A 23,621-nucleotide genomic window follows, 5' to 3' on the forward strand; every position below is an offset into this window, starting at 1 on the left:
TGTTTTTTTTTTTTTTTTTTTTTTTTTTTTTTCTGAGAACTCAATAGGAATTTCTTGAAGCCTCCACAGTATTTTCTAAAACAATCTGGAAAGGCAATGTATGTATGCTCCTGGCACCAATTTTTTAAATGAATTTTTCCTTCTTTTTTAATAAGGAAAAAAGAGAATGGGTTTGAGTTTTCCATATTGGCAAGATGACAGGTGTCCTTCAACCCTGGCCCATATTCTGGAGTGGCTGCCAGGGCCGGAACAGGAAGCAGGCAGCTCAAGGGTGTGCAGTCTTACAAACCTACCTCGGTTTGGAATGACCAGCTTGCAGGGCAGAGCCAGCGGGATGATGGAATGCTGGTAGACCAGGGCTGACAGGGAGCCTGCAGGGGTGAGACAGTGTTTCAGGGACTGAGAAGGTTAAGGGCAGTGGGAACCCCACCCCATCCAGCTACACAGCATCTTCAGCCTTTTACTTTGGCAGAACTGGAAATCAAATGTAAGCCCCAGAGCGAGCTAGAGAAGTGTTCTTTTGCTGAGCTACACCTCCAGCCCTCAGCTTTTTTCCTTTCTCTCATCCTGCTAACACAGCTAAAAACTCACTCCCTCTTTCTTTTTTTTTTTTTTTAATCAAAATCCAAGGAAGATTTCTAAGATCACTCTAGCAGTCACAAGGTGACCTAACAACTTTCAGGTACAGAAAGTTCTCCCTGGCATCTCTTCTAAGTCCCTTCAGTTAGGGGAGCCCTTCTCAGAACAGGAGAGTAGAAACGAGGAAAATTGTGGAGTCAAATCCCAGCTCAGTGGCCATAAGGGCAGATACTGTGACAGTTGTTCTAAACACAGCAAGGATCCATCTCAGTGGGGCAGGACAACACAGAGGGGAAGCTGGTGGAGTCAAGGAGCCGCCATCCAGAAGCCACTGCTCCTCTTCACTGCCAAGTCTGTGATGCCCATGGCAGAAAGGACTTGGGCAGGCCGGGGGGCACCTGGGACAGGGCTGGGACTGCAGCCAGACCACAGTGACAGAGGGAGGGGCAGCTCACCGAAGTTTGGCTCATTGGGGCAGCCCTTGAGCTTGACGCCCCTGGGGCCGGTCTCTATCAAGAAGTGCCGCACCAGCTCATGGGTCATGTCTCCTTCAAGGAAGAGAGAGAGAGAGACTTGGTCACTTTATTCTCAAGGCACCCTCCACCCAACTCCCAACTCTGCTTCCCGACTTCTGCAGGGTCCGGGGACAACATGGGAGGAAGTGTCGCAGAGACAAGCTGGCTAGAACCCTGCAGGATGGACACAGCCACTCACTCCTCTCCCACCCCTCCAGGAAGCCACCACGTCCTCATGACCCCACTTCCCTGCTCTGTGACCCCACCCTCACAAGCCCAAGACTCACTCTTCAGAAAAGTCACACTTATGAGGGACCAGATCCCTTAAGAGGCGGCCCAACGCTTGGCACCGCCAAAGCCCTGGAATTGAGACGGTAATGTCCGGGCCCATTCTGGGAGATGATGATACCTTTTTTACTCTGCTGCATGATGGTCGGAGGTGGTGAAGACACCTTCATAGCCAGCCCATAGGCCCCTCGGAAGGAGTGACTGTCACGGATGATGAAGGCCCCTGGCTCCTGATCCTTCAGGAGTGCAATGGCTGAATTGGAAGGAGACACAGAAAGAAAAGGAAATAAGAAACTGAGGACAGTGGCTTCGCCTAAGTCTTACAGGGCCTACCGCACTTCCTTCTCTCAGGTGATGACATTCTTGAATGTTTAAACACTCCTGAGGGCCATCCTGTACGAAGGTGGCCAGACATTAAATATTTCAAGCTTTGTAGGCCACGAAGTCTGTTGCGACTACTCAAGCCTGCCTCCATGGCAGGAAGCAGCCAGAAGGCAGGCAGGCAGGCAGGCAGGAATGTCTGTGTCCTAGTAAAACTTTGTTTACAAACCCAGGCAGCTGTCTGGGGAGACACTCACTTTACATCTATATAGACTTTCCTTGAGACCCTGATGTGGACTTCGTTTCCATTTGCACATTTCTAACATTTTTGCTGTTGTTGTTTTGTTTCCCTTCTGTAAAATGCAACCTCCCAAAGAACTAGGAGAGCTAAGGTTTCCTCTTCCCTTGGTTTCCCAAGGAAACCAGGGCTTTCCTGGACTCTTCCAAGGAGCATCCACAGCCACTACTTCTGCCAACCCCCTTTGCATGGGAAGTGCTTCCTACCATCTGACTTTATTCCAACCCCCTCTCTGTGACCATCAGCTATGCACAGAAGAACAAGTCCATCTTGTTCATTGCCCTAAACGGACATGGCGGGCAACAGCCATGATGGACCCCAGAGCCCCCGGTACACCCAGCACTCACCCTGCTCTCTGGAGATCTCGGGCTTGTACCAATACTTGGAAGTGTCCTGGACAAATTTCACTTTAGCCCGTGTCTCAGGGCTGTTGTCTAAAGGAGAGGAGAGGAAAGTGTTATGGGTTGAATTGTGTCCCCACTTATTAGTATGGCCTTATTTGCAAATAGGGTTGTTAAATTTTGCAGATATGATCACGTGAAGATAAAGTTGTGCTGGATTAGGGGGAGCCCTGAGTCTATGTGACTAGAGTCCTTAAAAGAAGAAGAGGCAGAGAGACACACAAGGACAGCACCATGTGAAGCCAGAAGCAAAGATGGGATGATGAGTCTCCAAGCCAAGGGACACCAAGGATGGCCACCTACAGGGGGATCCTAGGGACAGGCCCAGAACAGACTCTCCCACGGAACCTCCAGAAGGAACCAGCCTTGCCACCACCTGAACTTTGGAGCCCTCACCTCCATTCCTATGACAGAATCCATGGCTGTTGTTCTGAGAACCAAGTGTGTGGTACTTTTGTTACGGCGGCCCCAGGAAACCACCAGAGAAAGCTAGTGTCCTCCAACACTGCACATTGTAATGAGAAGGAATGGAGGAAGCAGCCTTCTCATCCATTCCCCGCCTCCTGCCAACCATCCCGGATCGTGGAGCTACTCTGCTGTTGAAGGGCTAGTCTAACATTCTCACTGGTCCAAGCAGCAGCCCTCCTGCACCTTCCCCTCTTCTTCCAGGAGATTCTCTGGTCATCTTCCCACTTCCTGCACGTAAGACACCCTCCCAGCCCCCTTTCCCCAACTGCAGCACAACGGCTGGGAGGACAAGGGCAGAAAGACCCGTTTCTGCCACACCCTGGCTATTCCCAAAGCTTGTGTCCTGCATCACAGAAAGTAAAAAGTCACTGCTGCCCTGGGACAGACAGGAAAGGGCTGGCCTAGCATCTAGAGGCCATCTTGTTCTACACAACACATACGATGGGTTATTGTCAACTGCAATCACCTCGCTGCACTACAGAGTGCTAGAGATCCTTCCTCCTGTCTGTGTTCCTTCATCTTTTGTCACCAAAGAAAATAAAAAGAAAGAGGGGTGAGGGAAGACGAGGGGGAAGAGAATAAAAAAGAATGTTCCAGTTCCACATTTTTCCTCCCCTGTGTTGGGGAGAGGCTGGAGCAGGGGTCCTGGGCTAAGGCTGCTGCCAAGACACAGGAGCTGACCAGTGGCCCCCTCTCCAGGGCTCCATCCACTTCCACAGTGGCGTCCCTTCCTCAGGCCTCTGGGCTCCATCTCCAGAGGCTGGGGAGGAGGAGGGAAGATCAGCTCCTCCACTAGACCAAGCAGCTGGGCTGGGCAAGGGCTGCAGGCTACTTGTCTCCGCTCTGCAGCCCCGGCCTCTGCCGCCACCCGCCCTTTTAAGGAGCTTAACGAGCTGTCAGAGGCAGCCGGAGTCCCATATGCCTTCCTGTGTTGACTCCAAAGGCTATTTTAAGCCAAGAAGATGGTGGGAAACAGGAAGCATCCCAACTACTAGAAGTTCTGCATCCTTTAAGGAGAGGGGCTGGGAACCAGATGTCCCCACTAGGCGGCAGGAAGCACGGAGAGCAGGGTCACCCTAGGTGTCCGGACACGGCAAGCTCTGGGCAGGCCGGGGAGCGACACAGGGAGAAGCTGGGTGGCTGGGCCCTTCTGAGGCTGCCCAGGACACTGGACATCTGACTTACACATGCCAGGTCTCGGGGCCACTGCACACAGCCAGGGTGAGGGCCAGCGTGAGGAGCTGAGGGCGACCTGAGACCCTGGTCTTTCTGATGTCTGATAATGAACTATCTAGGGCAGAGGCGGAGATGCCAAGTCCCAGGGGGAGAGCTCACTGTGAAAATCCACATGGGCTTCCATGAAGTCAGTCTGGACAAAACGTCCAACCCCCAGCCTTGCCCTGCATCACATCTGGCCACCAGACTTGTTATTACTGACATCCACAGTGGGGCTGGTAAAAGGCAGAAAGGCCCAATGTTTCCAAAGCTATGCTACATCACAGCAGCCCTCATGGTAGGGACACATAGGCAGGCAGAGTGGAGCAAGCCTGTAAACCTAGCACTCTGGAAAGCTGAGGCAGGAGGATCTCAAGTTCAAGCCCGGCCTGGACAACTTGGTGACTTAGCTAGATGGTGCCTCAAAATAAAAAATAGGAAAGGACTGGAGCTCCACACAAAAGCTCAATCTTCAGTACTGAAAGATATATGGACACATGACAAAGACAATCTACTAATGCATTAAGACAATGAGTTTTGGGGTAATGTGGACCTGGAATGGAAACCTAGCTCTGCCACTCTCACTGTGTGATTCTGGACAAATGACAAAGCCTGTGGCAGCTCAGCTTGCTCCTGGTATAAAATAGGGCTAACAGAACCTACTTTACCAGGAACTGTGAGGATTAAGTGAGATGGTACTTAGCTCTGAGGCTGGCTTGTCACATGTGCCCAACAAATGGCTGTGACGATGCTGATCATGACAACAGCTGTGCTATTATTACTCCTCTTCACCGTCATTCATATCTTCATCACAGCGTCCACACACAGCCACATATTTTACACAGATAAGGAAACCGAGCCTCTGAATTCAGGGACTCGCCTAAGGCCCTCTGTCAAGGGGTGGTCAGGACAGATGTCCTAACTCGGACTGATTTGTCAACAAGAGCGGGGACAAGGGCAAGAGGAGAGCCCTACCTGGCATGGAGTACTTGGAGAAGTCAGGCAGAGTATGGGAGAAGGAGACCGTGCTGCCCCCACTGGGGCTGGACATGCCACTGGCAACGGGCGAGGAGGACACCTTCCCATTGACGGTGGCGTAGTTGGGGAGGCTGCCGGCCCGGTCTCCCACAGACATCCTCCGCTTCTCTGGCAGGGCTGGCGTCGGGCTCCCTTGGCGGAAGGCTGCAGAATCTGGCGAGGGCGAGGTGCCGGGGCTACTCAGGCCTGGGTAGTAGGCAGGGGACACGGGGAAGGAGGGCGTGGAAGGGGCCTGGTAGCCAGAGGCACTGCTCTGCCTGGACAGTGTGGGTCTGCGGTCCTCAGGGGTGGAGTAGCCACCATAGGCCACGTGCCGGTCCAAGCTGGGACTGCCGGGAACCACAGATCCAGACCCTCCCAGGTGCCGGCCCAGGCTGGGGCTCCCTGGAGTGGGTGCTGCACTGCTCTGGTGGCTGGAGACGGCGTTGCCATGGATACCAGGGCCTGATGGAGCCATCACCTGGCGGTGGCTCAAACCAGGACTACCAGGGGCAGTCGCACCAGGGTTGATGGCTCGCCGGCCAAAACCAGGACTGGGGGGAGTGTTGGTGCCTACTGTCCTGTGGCGGGCCTGGGGGCTCCCTGGCACCGCGTGGACGCCAACCATGCCATGCTGAGGCCGGGCCTGGCTCTCCGAAGAGGAGGTGAATTGCTGAAGTGAGTAGTCGGGGCTGCTGTAGCTGCTGCCCACAGTCGGGAGAGGAGAAGGGCTCTGGTAACTTCTCTGGGCCACATGGCTAGGCTGCCCCAGGCTGCCGGAGCGGAAGCCAGAATCCAACAGGGGCTGGGTGGGTGTCCGTGGGCCCTGGTCACTGCTCTCCCCTGATGGGAAGCTTCCCACGGAAGTGCTACAAAGACAAGAAGTTGAAAAGTCAGCACATGGCATTTAATGAAAGGAGCTTTCAGTGAGTCCGCAGCCTTCCTTCAGCTCTGCTCACAGCGTCTTAGAATGTCAGAGATTTTACACATTACCGCATGGAGCCACCAGAAGAAACTGAAGGTCAGAGAGGTTAAGCAATAAGCTCAGAGCCACACAGCTCATAAAAAAACCCCAGTTTCCACTCTGTTTCCAAAGCTTATTGTTTCCACTATGCCACGCTGACTCCAGAGCCAAAGGAATTTTCCCCACCCAAACTGAAGGTGACTGTGCTGCAATGGCCTCCAACATTGCAGAAACTCACACCAGAGAGCAAATCAAGCCGACTGGCTCCTGTTCATACCATGGCCTACCTTGACTCAATTTCTCCCTGTGTGTGGTCATTATAAGTAAACAATGAAAGTACTACAACTGGGTTTTCACTCCCGGGTAGCTTCAGAGTCACAAGGAAATGGTATGATGGGGAGAAGCTTCAAACTATGGGATTTCAACTCCTCATAAAGTCTACTTTACAACACTTGAATCTCACCACTAAGGGAGCAAGTTGCCTTGCATGGTAATGAGACTTCTGTCACTAGGAGCATTCAAGCAGAGGCTGACAGACCTACTGACCTGAATGCTGTGAAGGGAATTTCTTCCAAGAGGAGTTTAGATTAAATGAGCTCAGAGGTCACTCCCCATTCTAAGATTTTGGTAAAATTCAGTTCATAAGGGAGTGTGTCTGGAGTAGTGGCCACAGTTAAAGCTTCTGCTGTGAAGTAAGTGCAGGACCATACAGAGTGAAATGGCATAAAACACTGGCCTGTGGGCTAGGGAATCAGCATTTTCCTTGCTAAAAAAGTTTTCTATGTGGAAAATGAGGGGGCAAATGAGTCGACCCTGATTCCCTCCAGATGTAAAGCTCTCCCCGTCTATGGTCTACGGCACAGCAGGTGAGACCAGGTTGGCAGTGCCTGGGAGAGCCACAGCCTCAGGAGGAGGCAGGCAGGCTTGCACCAGGAGCCCACGTGGAAAGGCCCACACACAGCCGTGCTGGGCTGGTCCCTCCCTGGGCTCCCTGGGTAGCAGGAACCAAGGTCAAGGAGGTCAGGACCCGGCCAGACCAAAGTCCACTTCATGCACCACAGGGGCCAGAGCAGAATGCTGCCTCCTCCAGATAGCGAATAGAGCAAAGAATGAGAGACAGCAGGATGCACCGCACCGCAGTGAGCAGGGCGGGATGGGCTGCTCATCCAGAGTTCTGGAAGATCAATCCCAGAGGAGAAATGCTAGCTTCCGGACTCCTGCAAAGAGCCAACTCTACAGCAGGAGGAATTTGGGTGAGAAGCAGGGATGAAGTTCCCAGGGCCCGGGCTCATGCTGCCTTGTCAGCCCCTGGGGGCTGGGGCAAGTCAAGGAAATCCCAGGGCCAGGCCGCCTGAGCATGGCAGTGGCAGCCTTCGCCTCCAGTCAAGAGGTGGGGAGGTGCAAAGTGATCGGCACTGAGAGGTACACACGTGGCTTGAGGTTACAGAGCTCACCCAGCTTCCTCCCGACTCAGCAACCTCACTGTGCTGAGCCTGCAGTGAGCAGCAGCCTCGGCCCACTGGGCTGCTCGCTGAAATGGCAAGGACGAGGAGGGCTCCGGAGACTGCCAGCCCCACTGAGTCCCACGCTAGGAGGGGCACGGGTTTGGGAAGGGGTGGTCATCCCCCCTGGGGTGAGTTCCTGCCCGGCCTGGACCTCCTCCCTTTCCTAGGTCATTTCCCTCTCTGAGGCATGGAGTCTTCACTCCCACCATGCAGCCGGGCAGCTTCTCACTGCTCTCCAAGCACAGGCCATCTCTCTCCTGATCTGCCAGCAGGGACCACCCAGCTCCCCTGACCACTTGTCTTCCCTCTCTGATGCACTCAGATGGATGCTGACACTTGTCCCCAGTCACCGCACTCGCAGGCTGCAGGACCTCAGCTGCCCATACCCAACCCACCACACTGCCAGGCTCAGTCCCTCGGTGCTGTTCCAAAGTGCATTCTCTCCTTCACCCCTTGATGTCCTGCTCATCCTCCCGGGCTTTCCACAAAGAGTTTCAGTCCTCAGAAATCCACTGGGCTTCGTTGGCCAGAAATAAGTCCCCTTGCTCTGAGCTCCAAGCGCTTTCCTTCTCTGCCAGCTGTGGGCACATCCGGCTTTCATCCCAAGAAGGGCAGCACCAGAACAAGAGGAAAAGATACGGACAAGGGCTCCAGAACCACAGGCCTTTGGGCTGAAGCCTATTTCTGGGACTGCTTAGCAGCAGGACCTTAAGAAAGTAACTTCATCCTTGTGCCTCAGTTTCCTCTTCTGAAGAGTAGGGATAACTGTTTATCTCCTGGGACTGCCGCAAAGATAACTGAACAGAGCACACAGGGCAGTGCCTGGGCACCTAAGAAGCACCTACTACATACATTGCTAGGTTTTATTTCTTTTTAAATTTGTATTTCTTTATTTCTGCGGTACCAGAAATTGAACCCAGGGCCTTTGCACTATATCCCCAGCTCTTTTATCTATTTTATTTTAAGATAGGGTCCTACTAAGTTGCTAAGATGCCCAGGCTAGGCTCAAACTTTCAGTCCTCTTGCCTCAGCCTCCCAGAATGCTAAGATTACAGGTGTGCACCAGCATACCCAGCTTTAGGTTTTAAACTTGGAGGAAAGACCTTGCATCCCTCAACCTTAGTCCATTTCACTTTTTCCAACACCACAGTGGAGGGGGAGGGATTGGATGCAGTCTCCTGGGAAACAAAACTCACTCACCCACTACTCCCCTTAACACTCAGGGGTCAGGACACGCTCTCTCAAAGCACCACAATGAGGTGGTTCACAAGGGTCAGCAATCTAGATGCAACTTCTGCCCACACCCTGGGCAGATCCTGGGACCTTCCCAACCCAGGCCTGGATTCTCACCCCTCACATGGTCATGCCCCGTTCCCGCCTTACCTGTCCGCGCTGAGAATGGGGCTGCTGGTGGAGAGGGGGCTGGGGGAGACAAAGGAGCCACCCAGGGTCCCGTTCCTCAGCGGTGTCTCCTGGCCATAGGCCTGGGCAGTCGGGGCGCTGAAGCTCTTGGGCTCAGTGTCCTGAGCTCGAGGCCCAGACACTGCTGTCCGTGCCACAGACTCCACATAACTCCGGGGCTCTGGAAGGGGCAAGGGAACACAGACTGAGCCTGGATGCCCGGGGTGTAGTGTGGACACCACCCAACCTGCCAAGAAACACAGCCTCCCAGAGTCCAGCCTGGAGGAAAGACAGCACAGAACCGGACCCCTGTGATGCTAGAGCACTTTCCCAGGGGGCACCCAAGACAGCCTTCAACCTGGGCCTGGCATGGAGAAGCGTCTCCAAATGGATCCCAGACTGTGCCTCTGCATATGGCCATCAGAGAGTCTTCCCCCAAGCACCAGGACGCCTGTCCATGGCTGGTGTCCTTATGGCCACTTGTCCTTCCATGACGCTGATGCCCAGCCACCAGGCCCCACTGGAGTCGGGGCTGTAGGTGGACATAGAGCTCTGCCCGACTTCAGAACAGTCCTGGGCTCCTCCCTACACACAGAATCCAGAAACAAGATTGCTCACCTAGCAACAGTGCCGGGCCGGTGAGTCACACCCAGTAACCCCTTCCATGTCAAGACACCACCCACCTCCGCCCGACACACTTAGCATTCCCGCAGAGAAACCGTGCCAAGCAGAGTTGGACATTCTGTGCCCACCTCTGGCATTTCTGCAGCACTGGGCAGCTTACAGGGACAATTTATATACATTATCCCCGCTGGTGTCCAGAATAGACCAAGCAGAGGCTGCGAGGGAGGGAAAGAGCCAAAAAGGCCATTTTAACAGAGGAGGAATCTAAAGCCAGGAAGTCAAATGGCAAGAGGCACAGCTCCCGGTCCAGCACTTATCCAATACCCCACACAGCCTCTGAGGCCGCCCTGGCACTTGCTCAGTGCTAACAAGTAAGAGCAAGCAGGCACTTGGTTGCTCCAGTGATATGGTCAGGGATGGTTGAGGCCCCCCACCTGCAAATCTACCACAGTCCCTGTCTAACCCGGGAGGGACCATGGCTGAGCACAGAGCCTGGCTCTTCCACACTTAACATTGGCTGAAACCAGCCCTAGGTCCTGAATAGCTGGAGCCTGTGCACCCCTATGGCTTGGGCCCCTGTACCTTTTGCTGGTCAGGACTGTGATGGTCACCAAGTCAGGGAGAGGCAACCCAAATGGGACCTCCCACCCCTGAGTTCCATGGAGACCTCATTTAGGAAGGAGGGGTGGCGAGATCCCTTTCTAAGAGCCAGGCCTCCTTTCAAGGCCCAGGCCAGAATCCTCTCCCAGACCTACAGGCCTCCCCAGAATAGGCAGAGGACAGTCCTTCTGGCCATGGCCCTTCACAGATCATGTGACCAGGGGTGGGTGCAGGGAGGTCTACTGCAGGGTACCATAGGTGCAGCCACCACCTGGGTACTTAGACCTGGAGTCCAGCTTGTGAGATAAGCCAGCAAGACCCCCCTTCAAAGCACCCCTTTGAGCAGTCCAGGCCACCACCCACCTCAAGATGCCCCATGCCAACTTGGCACTGGAGGCTTGGGGTCCATGCCAGCCAAGTAGAGGTCCTCTGACCCAAAGCCAGAAAGCATTTTTGTGAAGGACCCAGTGATTCACGTCTTAGGTGTGGTGGGCCAGACGGTCTCTGTTGCAACTGCACTGCCCTGCTGTTGTAGTGTAAAAGCATCTGTAGACAACAGCTAACTGAGCAGGCACAGCTGTGTTGTAATAAGTTTCTTTACAAAAATAGGTGGCAGGCAGGATCTGATCAGCTGCCAGAGTTTACTGACCCATGATCTAAACTGTCTTCTCACCCCAGGAAGGTGGTGCCCATAAAACACAGGCAGTCAGTGGGCGTGCACACCATTTTCCCAGTGCAGGTTCTGGGTGGCCCAGAGTAGGCTCACAGTCTTACATGGGCACCCAGAGTTGACTGCTACCCACACACCAGCCCATTAGCCAGAGGAGTGCCAGCTCCACAAGGCTATGCACAGGATAAAATTAGCAAATGATCATGAGAGGGAAGTAGGATTTGGAGAATGTAAGTACCTTGCCCTGGTCACACAGCTAGCAAATGGCAGAGCTGGCCCAGGAGCCAACCAACTGGCAAAGAGCCCGATTCTCCCATGAATCAGGCCACCTGCAATTGAGGGACCAGTAGCTTTAGTCTGGGGGAACTGTTCCTCACCCGGGGTGGTAGCCCAGCTGGGCAGAGGGATCGTCGGAGGGCACTTCATCCACAGACAGGCTAAGGTGACTCGGCCAGGGCCCACCCTCCTCTCCATTCCTCACTGTCCCATCCCTCCCTCCCTCTGAACACTTCCTGACCCTTCCAAATAGAGGCTTGGTGCAGCTTCACCCAGTTTCCACAGTGCACAGCACCTCTCCTTCCACCTTGAGACAGCATGGGGGTCCACCTGCCCCTCCTAAGCCCCTAGAGACTGCCTGGCTGATAGTTCTTCCCAGGGCCTCATACACAGCAGATAACCTTCCATGTCTGAGCCACAGAAAGGCAGAGGAGCTCTGGCCTGGCCCATAGCGGCCTTATTGTGTGCGTGTCCCACCAATCCACAGATGTGCAACCCTTGCCCTCCAGCCCCAAGAAGACCTAAGAGAACCACAGTCCCTGGTGCTCACGCTGGAAATGGCACCAATGATCCCCAGAGAGTCTTATGTTCTTCTTAGCCCACTTGTCCATCCTCATCCTCCCTGCCCTGATCTGCATCCCTGGAGCTTAGCTTTTACCTGCTGTGTCATCCACACTCCCTAGTCCTACGTCTACATGAGGGACTGGCAGGAGGCAAGCAGGAGGGAAAGAGAGGTCAAGGGTCAGTGGCTGCATGCTCTATCCAAGACCGTGGTTGGTCACCACCCTCTCCTTCAGACTATCCTGGTTCCTCAGGCCTGGGGTGGCAATGGCTCCGTACTCCTGCCAGACACAGCGCAAGGCATGTGACATTCTTCACTGATTTGTCCAGACTTTTAAACAGTCCATTAAACCCTCCTTTGGTTGCGCCATTGGAATGAGCCATTGGCTTTCTGCCAGGACCCTGATCCACACATAGGGTAAACAACTCACAGTACCCTTTAAAAATATATGCACCCCTGTACTTAATAGGAAGCTGAGAGAAGGCCCCATAGTTAGCTTCCTGCCTACCCTGGAGCTGCAGCCTTGGGCCTGAGGAGAGGTTTACATAGTGGGCTGGTGGAACGGTACACTGTTAAGTCTCGAAAGATGAGAAATTCGAAGCTGGCCATATCGTCAAGGCCCGTCTCATGGCCACTATCCCAGCTCCTTGGCTTCTGAACTACAGAAAGCCAAAGAAGCTCTCAAAGGACCAGGAGCCTGAACTCGGAGGTCAGGACCACACTGGGTAGGAGGAGCAGCATGTGTGTCTGCCACGTCAGGAGACACCCTGTGCGCAGGGTGGCCACACAGAGCCCAGCCCCAGCCCCAGCCTGGCATCCACACCGTGCTGTCCACCGCCTGTCCTCTCCCACACCATTCTCTTCCTCGGTTCCTACCCTTCCCACCTGTCCCTCAGTTCCAAGTCAGGGGGTCAAGAAGGGCAGTCTTTTGATGCTGGCTCCATTCCTCATGACCCCAGCGTAGAAGGGACCTCTGGGAAATTACCTGCCTTCCCAGGACTGCAAAACCAAGCCCAGGGCCCAACTTCAGTTTCCCCCAGTTTCCAGGCAGATTTCCATATAAAAATGCTTCCTTTTACTATCTATCCCTCAGCTTTCTCTCCTCTTTCCACTTCAGGACTGCATACTGACAACTGCAGGCTTCCCCTCCTTCCTGACTACAGCTTTCTGTGCCTCAGTTTCTTCTTCTGTAAAGTGGGAATGGGAACACTCACCTGGAGTGAATGGAATATCATGAGATGGAGACTTCATTCTGATTCTTTCTCGCTAATTGTGGCCTGCCGCAATGGTTAGAATCACCCACCCTTGCCTAAGTCTCAGGCTGGGCTACTGCAGCCTCCCCCACCCTGGGCACCCTGTGGCTTTCCACCAATCCTGGAGCAGCTGCACCCAAGCAATGGAGTCAGGAAGGTTGGGAGGGCTGGGTCAGGGAGGGTGACGCATGGAGAACATTCCAGGAGCCCAAACCATTCCAAGTGGCTGGTGGCGGCTCAGAGCAAGCAGCTGGAGACACAAGAGGGACTTGGCTCCTCCAGCCGGGGACACCATCAGCTCTTCCTCCACACCCTCAAGTGCATTTTCTGCCTCCTGGAACGAACTTTGACTGAGGAGAAGAGGCCCACCCTGAGTAAAATGAAGCCACGTGGGGACTGGGGGGTAGCTCAGTGGCAGAGTGCATGCCTAATTCCTGATAGAGTGTACGAGGCTCTGGGTTTGACACCCCGCTCTCAGCACTGTGAAGAAACTGCAGAGAAGAGGGGGAGGGAGGAAAGAAAGGGAGGGTGAGAGGAAGAGGAGAGAGAGAAAATGAGAAGACAAAGACGGAGACAGTGACTACGGAGAAGGAGGAGACGTGTGCGGAGGAAATAAGTAAATGCTGAGTCTCAGATCCAAGAGCTGAAAAGTTAGAATTTCAGACCATTCTGATGGGCCCACACTCCCCTCCTCTGCGCTCCCAGCACACCTCTCCCTTCCCTGGACCTTCTGTCTCGTCTTGATACGTCTGTGGCATCTCTCCCCTCCCCAGGCTGCTCACCCTTCTTTATCCCCATGGTGCCAAGCACCCAGATGCCACACAACACCTGGCACCCAGACCCCAAGAGGAGGAAGAATCCCCAGAAAGGCCATCTCTAGTGCAGTGTCTTTCTCTGCTCAATCTGTTCACCCCAAATCACCCGGATGAATAGAAGCTACCCCGAGTGTCCCCTGCCACAGGAAGCCGCTCCGGATGGCAGCCTTGCATCTTGATGCGGCAAGTTCTCGTCCTCTCCTTCCCTTGGGGAGACCAGCTCTGAGTCCCCACACCCAGTAAAGTCACTGTTCAGATGTTGAAGTGCCCCTTGTCCCCAGTGCAGTCACATGGACAGGGGCAGGCTCTCAGCCATGCCCCTGGCTAACAGCGGGCCTGACAAGTAATCTAACCCCTCCTCAGTAAAATGCAGTTCCTACCACTTTCTTCTCAGCACTGTTGAGCCTATTAAACCAGACGATGTGACAATGACCCCTGTGGCCTGGCTCCTGTTTACCTTCCCTACATACCACATATCCCCTTATTCTGTGCTCCAGCCTCACTGACTCTGCAGTTGCTAGGAAAAGCTCAGCATCATTTCTTACTCTGGGGCTTTTGTCCACGCTGTTCTCTGCTCTTCTCCTATTTGAGTTTCACCAAGTTAGCCTAGAGCGTGTTCTTTTGAGTTCTCATAAAACTGTATCCCTTCCCTCCAAAGCACTGAGAGCATAATTCTGAGTGATCGTTTACTTCCGGTTCCTGTTCATGCACGCACTCTGTGAAATTAGGAACCATATCTTGTACTGCTTATCATTACATCCTGAGCCTGGCATGATGCCTGGCACACAACAGCCCAACAAAATATTTATTGAATCAACGAATAAAAGAATGCATGAATATATTTAGCACAGTGACTTGAACAGAGCAGCAGCCCCCAGATTCTTCTTTTTCCTCAGCTGAATGATTTGGCCACTGGTCATTTTTCCTCACAGACCTCTTTCTTTGAATTTCCCATTAAAAAGTACCAGGAGGGAAGTCATACAGACCTTCCGAGGGTCAGCAAGGAATGTGCTGCGGTCTGAGCCAGGCCATGGAGCCTGAGTCAGGAAATACAGAACCAGCTGCCCGGCCTTGCTCCCTGCCCTCACCCGCCCATTCCTGGGACAGCAATTCCAACTCCCACACTGGAATTCCAGGGTACAGAGCACTGAGGCAGAGGAGGGAGCTGAAAGGGCCACTTCAGGAAGAACTAGGAGATCCCTCACTCCTCCCTCACCCCACCCCTGACACAGGCCTCAGCTCCTGGTCCATGAAACCAGTGTGGCTAGGAATCTTCTCCTCTGAATTCAGTGGCTCTGTGAAAGGTGGAAGGTTGGGGGACTAGGGGTCTCACAAGTTCAGTCATTCTTGAGACACAATTGGCAGGTTGCTCCTCTGTGGCACCGGGATTGAACCCAGGTCCTTATGTATAGGTTAAGTGCTCTACCACTGAGTCATGCCCCCAACCGACTACAGTGGACCCTTGATTTATGAGCTCGCTTCGTACCCAAGGCCTGATTGTAACTCAAGTTGGTCAGTTGCCTTCAAATTCCCTCTCCTGTGTAATTTTAGGCTACACTTTCTTCCAGGTAGCTCTGTGTCCTTAGTGAGACATTGGCCCAGGATTTCTCTAGTAACCCCACACAGGAAAGGATGTTATGATGCTCCTCCAGAACTCTTTAAGGGTTAAATCTGCCTCTGAGAGCACCTGGAAGCACAAGGCCGACATTCAGGTTGTAACTCAAGAGTTTGGTTGTAAGTTAAAATAATATGCCAGTCATAACCCAAGCTGTCCATATGTCAGGCTGCTCATAACTCGTGAGTCCACTGTACTTGCTCCTCTGAAGAGTCACCCTAAAGTGGTAGACAGCCACTAGGACCTGTCAGCCTGTGGGACAAGATCCTCCTGCAACCTTCTCATATGAACATTTGAGAATCCACCTTGTCTCAGGGACTGGGAGCCTCCTGTGTACCTTGGATGTGAAGCCCAGGATCATGGCTTGGACCCTGATTATCCTGGCCACCCCTTCCCAGCTCCTCTGCACATCACTGCCATGAGCCTCTCAGGCCAGAACCCCTTCCAGTCACCCACTGCCCTGAGTCTGCCTCAGAAATCTTCCAGAACTGACTGAGAGGCTTTTCCACCAGATGATGCCTTCTCCACTTGCCAGGTGCACCATACAGGGCTTCATCAAATCAGGACTTACGGCAGGACCCATAACCACCTAACTCTTTGAAACTGTTTCTCAGAATCATGTGCACAGGTGTCTTGACATGTGTTTGTCCAGGGTAGGTGCACAGCTTTCCTGAAGTCCCCCAAGGTGTCTGAGATCCCAGAGACACAGACTTCCTATTTCCTGTGCTGGTAGGAAACCAGGCAGAGGCTTCTGAAGGGCAAGGCATGGCTTTGTGATAGTGGCTCTGAACCGAGGGCCATTATCTCGCTAGGGGACACTGGCCGCATTGGAGACATTTTTGGTCGTCACCACGGGGTGAGTGCTACTGGTATGTGGCAAGTAGAAGCCAGAAACACTGCTCAGCATCCTACAGGGTCACCCACAGCAAGGGACTGTGCAGCCCACAGAATGCCTGCTCTCACAGCCTGGCCTGTCACCTCTGTGTGTGGCTGCACACCAGGCAGGCAGACGCAAATGCCCCTGGAGAGAAAGCAGCAGGAGGGGTGCTTTTTGTCAACAAGGTGACACATTTATGCCAGGACAGCGGCTGTCCCTGAACTAGTGCCCAGTGGCTACGAGCTCCTCGGGCAGCATTCAGGCAGTGCCAGGGGGTGGGGACAGGAAGGCTATGTGCCTGGTCACTTGAGACCAGGTAAGAAGAGAGGGCTATCCTCCAGCCAGCCGTGTCAAGCTCTGTGTGCAAAGCCATTCATGAGAGAGCAGGAGTGGCCATACATAAACCCACACTTACCTTCTGGAAGCTTAGTCACCTCCTTCCCCTCATGTTCCTCTGAGGGAAGAGGAGAAGAGAGGCAGGAGGGGGAGAGGCAGGAAAAAGGGGCAGATGACGAAGATGAGAGGAAGAGCCAGCAAGAGAAAAAGAGAAAGAGAATTGGTTACCAAGGAGTATTTCTGGAGAAAGAATTGAATTTGCTCAGAAAAGAAAGGCAGGAAGGTGAGGCTAGGGAAAAGTCCCTAGGAGAAGGCTGAGGCCCACTCTGCACCAGAACCCAGGAGTACAGGGCACAACCTGAAGCCTTGGCTTTCAGGAACTTGTCCCTGTCACAGCCCCTGAGGCCAAGGCTTGCATGGCCAAATCTCAAGCGGCAGTGTGCTGGTCAGTGAGAGGCAGCCCAGCCCCTTTCCTCCCCCTGCGGCTCAGTACCCCTGGCCATGCTGACACCTTGGTGGCAGGCTGTGCCCCAGCCAATGTCTGTGCAGGTCACAAACGCATGCCGCTGCCACCTACCTGGCTGGATCAGTCTTCTGGCTACTAAGGAGAAAATGTGCAGTTGACCTCAAAAGCCCTAGCTCAGCCCTAATCCAGTCTAGAAGCAATTTTCTAGGCTTAGGTAGCTCCAGCCAGCATTAAGTGCCCAGGGTTCCCATGGTTGCCTTCCCACAAGGAGAGGAACTGAGAAGTAGGAAGAGAAGGTCGGAGGTGTGCGCCAAAGTGGCTGTCGGCTGTGGAGGACACAGTTCTCCTCTCTGTAACCAGGACAAGCTGTGAGGTGCCAAGGAGGCTGGGGAGGAGCCCAGTAGCCCCAGAATCTGGCTCTGTCCTCTGCAGCAGGGCCAAATGCTGCCAGCATCAGGGATGTGAACAAGGGGAGGATTAAAGGCTGTATGGGGGTGGCAAGGCAGGGGTGACCAGGCTGAGGGGCAAAGACCTGCAACCTGGCATTCAGTGGTGGCTGCCACTGAGTCATGGATTTCTCCAGAGGGTGTTGGCAGCCCAATGAGGCAGAGCAGGAAAACACCCCAAATTCAGGGATCTGGCCTCTGAGGAGAGGAGACTCAGAGCAGAGGCCAGTGGGGCTGATTCGGGGAGCCAGGCTTCTAGCAGAATGCTGAGTGACTGCAAGGAAACAGACCAGGTCTCCGAATCCCCAAGTCCAAGGAATCACAAACAGGTAGAAAGGCTGCAAAGGGGGATGTCACCCCAAGCCCTGCAGAGAGAGCCCCAGGGCCTGGCCTCAGCAAGGAAATAGGGCCCCTGGCCATCTCATCTCCAGGAGGGTCCCATGAGTGTCCTCTCTGGGGTCTCTCAATTGCATCCCCTCCCAGGCACACACACACCGCCCCCGCCTCCCTCACCACCGCCCTTTCAGCCAGTCACTCACCACCCGTGGGGTGCAGCAGGATGTCTGCTGGGTTGTGTGGTTTCAGGCCTAGAGCAGACAGGGGTGTCTTGGCCAGCCCTGGAGGGGAGCGCACTGCGTAGGAAGAAGAGCACAGACAGAGGCAGGGAGTGAGGGGTGGGGCAGGAGGGCCAGACACGCCACAGTCGGGGTGCCTCCTGGCCTGAGCTGGGCAGCCACAGAACCAGCCCCAAAACCCAGTTGCTCTGGCTCCACTGCCCTTCCCTGGCTCTGTGTTTCTCCACACTTCAGCAGTTTAAAGGACAAAGGGAAAGAGTTAGGAATGACGCCCTTATCCTGGCCCTGTCCCCAACCTTGAGAAAGTCATTTCTACCCGTGAGCCCTTGGCTTCTATTAGAGTCTCCTTACAGTACTGTGGCTCACAATATACACACAGTCTTCTTTCTGCACCTTTATCCTGTTCTCTCTTTTCTCTCCTCCTTTCCTTTCCCCAACATCCCCCGCCACACACACACAGACTTTAAACCATGTATGTGGATGGCTTCAGAGAAGACTAATATGGAATCTCACAGTGACACATGCTGAAAAGGACAGGGGAGAAGGGGAATACAGGTGGAAACCCTAAGACTCAGGGCCCCTTGCATACCCTAGCAAGGAAAACCTTCGCTACTTGGGGTTCTGTACCTCTGAACCTTAGTGCTCCAGAAGAAACTGGAGCCAGTTCCGGCCAAGAGCACCAGCTTCCCAGGCAAAGCCAGGCTCCTCCTGAGCCACCCAGCTGGGTTACAAGTGTCATATAACACACAAGGTCAGAAAGGGCTGCCAGGCTTTTTCCCATCAGCCAAAGATCTGGGCTGAGCTACTGGTGATATTATGCCCAGTCACGAGATATGTTGGTGACAGCTGTCACACGTCTCACTTCTGAGAACTAAGGAAGTGAGCTCTTTCTCCTATCAGGGAGATCAGGAAACTGCAGTAGCCACAGCTCTTAAGGTTTCTCTGTGCCTGCCTGATGGTCTCAACACACCAGCTATGGCCCTTGGATGCCCAGGATCCAAACACAGCTCTATGCACCCTGTCCAGCACCCTTCCCTTTCCCCAAAAGATGCAAAGACTTAAAGGAAAGAGTAACAAAAAAGTACAATCTCAAAGCAAGAGATGTACACAAACTATTTACATGCAGGAATGTATGCCCATGCACATGGGAGCAGGGGACATCTCAGAGATCTCAAGGGGTGGCCCACCCCTTCCATCTACTGTCCCTCTGTTCCTATATGTCCAGTGAACAGATGCAGCACAGGAGAAATATGTGTGCAAACATACACCATCAGGTACCGGGGAAATCTAGGCCTTTCCACACCCCTCGTTGCCTAACATGGTGTCTTACTTACAGACACTTCTCATGCTCTTATGCTTGTAAATGTTTGTCAGATGGATGCCTGGCTGAATGCGTGATTATGAAGCAACGGGCCCAGCCCACAACTCCAGGCCTTGAGTCCCCATACTCCTGCCCAGCAGGTGCAGCAGAGGGGTAGAGAAACCCATGAGAGAAGGTGAAAGGACTGAGAGGACCAGAGACGGTCAGAAGCTTCCCTGGGTTTTCACCCCATCTGCCACTGGCACCCCACCCAACTCAGTCCCGGGAAAGTGGCCCTCGTGGGGAAACAGACGAGTGGGTGGTGCTGGAGCCCAGCAGCCTTCTGCTTCCTGCGAGAAAAATTCCTGGCATTTCTCGCCTGCCATCCTCTCTCCCCAACCCTGCGCAGTTATGAAACCTTTGACTTAGTCTTGTCCCTAGGGCACCCTGGCTGGCCCAGGGCAGGGTGAGTAAAAGGCAAAACCCAATTCTAGCAAACCCGATGGCTTCCAGCCCAAGCAGGGGGACATCCCACCCTTGTCTGTTGGATGCAACAGTAATTGGAAGCAGTTGTGAAGGTGGAAGGTCAAGAGCCAGGAGACAAATGCCATCGAGTCACAACAGGCCCCAGAGCGGCTCTGGAATCGATGGCTCTAAGCCTGCACTCATTCTCGGTCCAGGGTGGCAGCCGTGAGCCTTGTGTGGCTCCTGAGAATCTGCAACTGGCTGATCAGAACTAGAATGTGTTGTGATTACCAAATGCATGCCAGGATTCAAAGAGCATGCAAAAAGAACGCCAAATAGCTTGTGTTTTGTATTAATAAAATATTAATATCTCAATATTTTACATTGGACCAGTGACTTTTTTTCTAAAGATGGTAAAATACCTCCATATCTTTATATTGTTCACCTACTGAAATGATACAAAATATCTGGGATATAATAAAGATGTTATTAAAATCAATTTCACCAGTTTCCTATCATGTCTTTCAGGGGAGCGACTGAGAATTTTATTTACAAGGTGCTCATATTCTGTTTCCATTGGGCAGCCAGAGCCACGGGTTCCAGAAGCCACTGATCCATCAGAACCTTGGCCTCCTGCATGCCAGAGACAGCAACCGCACAAGTTCCACTGGCACAAGGGTCGTGAGCCATTGCTACATCCCCTGGTGCACAGGACAGACAATCCCCCCCAAGCTGCAGCTCACAGAGGGGCCAGCCCAGCCACCCTGACCTCTGAGCAACACTAGTCTCCACCCACTTTACTGCCCGGGGCCTCTCACAGGACCCCGAGATCTCACAGCCTGGTGTGGCTCCATCGCAGCCCTCCCCACATTCACTTCCTGCACTTCCTCTTCAGGGCACAATTCTTGGGCTCATCCGAGTCTTCTCTTTGGCTGCCCTTTGGTGATCATGTAAATGCCCCTACCCAAGAGACCCTTATCTTTCCCTGGAGAAAGCTATACAGGTCACCTGAAAACAGAAAAAGTGTCTCGATGCAAATCAAAATGGGGGTCAGAAACAACATCGAGGTGAAGTTACAGAGAGTCCAGGTTAGGATAGGGGATCTTTTGAGCCTAGCATATAACAAAGACTTAAAGAATTAATAAAAAGCTTAGGAGAGTGCAGGGCTCCAGTCAATCACTCTGGATTCTAAGATGGGGCTGCCTTCATGTTAGATGTGAGAATGGATAAAGAAGAAGATGGTACAGTGGAAAGAAAGAAGCTGAAGGGGGGCTGGCAAACTCTAACCCTGCCCAACTCTGCTGGCACACTCCTCCCGTCCTTCCCCACACTGGCCAAGGTGGAGATGCGGGGCTGGAGGAAACGCAGTTAGAAGACAGGTTCAGCAGGAAGTTCTTACCCCCAGTGGGTGGTGGGCTGGTCGGGGAACTTCCTTCCATCTCCTCGAAAGCCTCCTTGTAGCTGTGCAGATGAGGCTGTAGGAGAACAAAGGGGAGAAAAAGCAGGAGTCCCGAGAAGGCAACAATCCCCTTCAGATGACCTTGGGCATGAAAACAGCAAATTAAGCAGGGACAAATTCCCTCCTCAGGTTGATCTTCACCACTGCTCAGGGGAGCCCAAAAGTCAAAGGGAGATCCTGACCACTCATGGCTCCAACTTCTTGTAGTTGACAGAGTTGGGGAGTGGCTGTTTGCAAGGCCATGGTCAAGCACAGGCTGAATTCAGGAGCACCTGACTTGGAAATGATTCAGAAAAGGACCATAGAGAAGGGGTTGGAGGTGGTAGACTTGGATCTTGCCAGAAGGTAAGTAACAAAGGTGTGTGAAGGCCTCTCACATCCAGGATGACTCTACAAGCTGGGTATCACAGGACAACACAACATGTCCCAGGGTGACCCATGGACCATCTGCATCAGAATCTTCCAGGGTACACAGTTAAAATGCAGACTCCTGGTTCCCTTACCAGATCTGCTACGCTGAAAACTTTGGAAGTGGATTTGGGAATCCACAATATTAACACTCTCCACAAGGGCTCTGCCCACTGAAGTTTGAGACTCATTGCTTCCAACTACTGAAACATCCAGAAATGCAAACATTTTGGCATGAAAATTAAATCTTCAAACAAAACAACATTTTTATCAGTCTATCTGACCTGATTTGTATTTTCGAGATTGAGGTCACCTATGCCATCCCCAGAATCCTTATCATGCAATTAAGAGATTCTAGAAATAGAGAAGGGAGCTTCTACCACAGCACTAACGTAAGAAGTGAGTGCATAAAAGCTACTGAAGGAAGGGAATGGGCTCTACATGCCCATTCTACACTAGAGAAGAGGTCTGGGGGTGAGGACTTCAGGGAAGGAAAAAAAATATCGTTTATGACAGCTCAGAGTCAAGCTGACCATCAGGTTCATGGAGACACGAGGTGGGCCCCACTACTTTCTGTGACCCCAGAACACAGGTCAAGGACTCACCTCTTTAGGCCGCCCTCCAGGATTGAGAGCAATGGTGAGAGCCAGCTCTGGGGAGACACACTGGACTGGGGAGCGAACCCCAGGGCTACAGGGGGATGTGGCTTCAGGAGATTGGTTCTCATACTGTCCATCGCTGGCTGCCCTCCTCCGGAGAGGGGCTGGGGGTTCTGCAGGCTGCCTCTCCCGAGCCTGCACCCCTGGAGGAATGGCCGGGCATGGAGGGCAAGGAACATATTATTTGAGAAGCGATCATTCCCATCATCCCCCCAGAGAAGGCAGCTCCATTTAGCACAAGAGTAGAGCCAAAATGGGCTGCCTCCTCTCAGCACCTCCCTCAGCCTTCCTGGGCCCAACTCTGCTCGTACCCTAGGTTTTCTCTGCAGGATGGGGAACCTGTTTGCAATGGGCTCAGTCTATACTAGAATCTCTACTCCTTGCAGGACTGGGACCAAGAGCACAAAGGATTGATAGAGGAAACAGATGTCAGCTCATTCCAGCCCCTGGAGGCAGAGCGCCAGAGCTTCCAGACAAGGGAGGGGAAGCAGAGGGAAGACAGGGTCTCCAAGGCAACTGCATCAACCAACAAGCAACATCAAACCCATGGGGAAGAGCTTTTGGAAAGGGCTGAATTGCATCATCTTGCAAATGGTGCTCCCAAGGAGAAATTTTTACATGACTAAGTCTTGCTCTGGAGCTCTCAGCCCCAAATGGCCCCAAGAATATTTCTGACCCTCTCTGGGGTTCCCCAACCTTCATTCCATGTACCTCCGAAGCCTCTTACCAACTCCCCTTATACTGGTCCCTTAGCTACTGCCACCCATCCCCAAAGATGGTGGAGGCTCCCACTCAGCCATCCTGCTGAAGGGAAGGCAGAGAGAAGTCACGTGCTGCATCTGTTTCTCTGCACCTCCCATCCTAGTTCCATTCTGCAGGCTGGGCATGTCACTAGCCTCACCCTTCCCAATCCCTCCTCCCACAGCTGGGCTGGAGGCATGGAATCCATTGTTTCACTGAGCTGGTTCCCAGAATCCTAGAAAAGTTACTTCCCAGGTCCCAAGGACCAAGACCCAGCCCAGAGTGTGCTTTTAGACACAATGATCTTCCAGGAGACGTCCTGTCCTGCCTTCACCACTACTAGGGTTAACCAAAGGTCCTAGATCATACAGCCCTGGGAACCTGAACACTATTTCACAGCATGTGTGGGAGTATGTGGACACACACACACACACACATACACACACACACACACACACACACACACACACACACACACTGCTGACACCTAGATTTGCTGGCG

General features: G+C 53.2%; 1 protein-coding gene across 5 annotated transcripts in view; it reads right to left on the reverse strand.

Annotated features, from left to right (window-relative positions):
* Positions 1–23,621, reverse strand: part of Tns1 (tensin 1) — a 165,155-nt gene that overhangs the window by 8,929 nt on the left and 132,605 nt on the right. For 3 of the 5 annotated variants that reach the window (XM_033764621.1, XM_033764620.1, XM_033764619.1), the window contains 10 exons: positions 22,325–22,521; positions 21,252–21,327; positions 18,052–18,144; positions 16,680–16,718; positions 8,955–9,153; positions 5,061–5,971; positions 2,349–2,435; positions 1,504–1,635; positions 1,035–1,127; positions 294–371 (listed from right to left, as the gene is read on the reverse strand). In XM_033764621.1, coding sequence (XP_033620512.1) covers positions 294–371; positions 1,035–1,127; positions 1,504–1,635; positions 2,349–2,435; positions 5,061–5,971; positions 8,955–9,153; positions 16,680–16,718; positions 18,052–18,144; positions 21,252–21,327; positions 22,325–22,521 — 1,905 coding nt within the window. Of the gene's footprint in view, positions 1–293; positions 372–1,034; positions 1,128–1,503; positions 1,636–2,348; positions 2,436–5,060; positions 5,972–8,954; positions 9,154–16,679; positions 16,719–17,177; positions 17,202–18,051; positions 18,145–21,251; positions 21,328–22,324; positions 22,522–23,621 lie in introns of all 5 variants that reach the window. The other 2 variants (XM_010611940.3, XM_010611937.3) reach the window with 2 other exon arrangements.

The sequence above is a fragment of the Fukomys damarensis genome, unplaced genomic scaffold (assembly GCF_012274545.1).
Source record: "Fukomys damarensis isolate Sample0158 unplaced genomic scaffold, DMR_v1.0_HiC HiC_scaffold_16, whole genome shotgun sequence".
Taxonomy (NCBI): domain Eukaryota; kingdom Metazoa; phylum Chordata; class Mammalia; order Rodentia; family Bathyergidae; genus Fukomys; species Fukomys damarensis.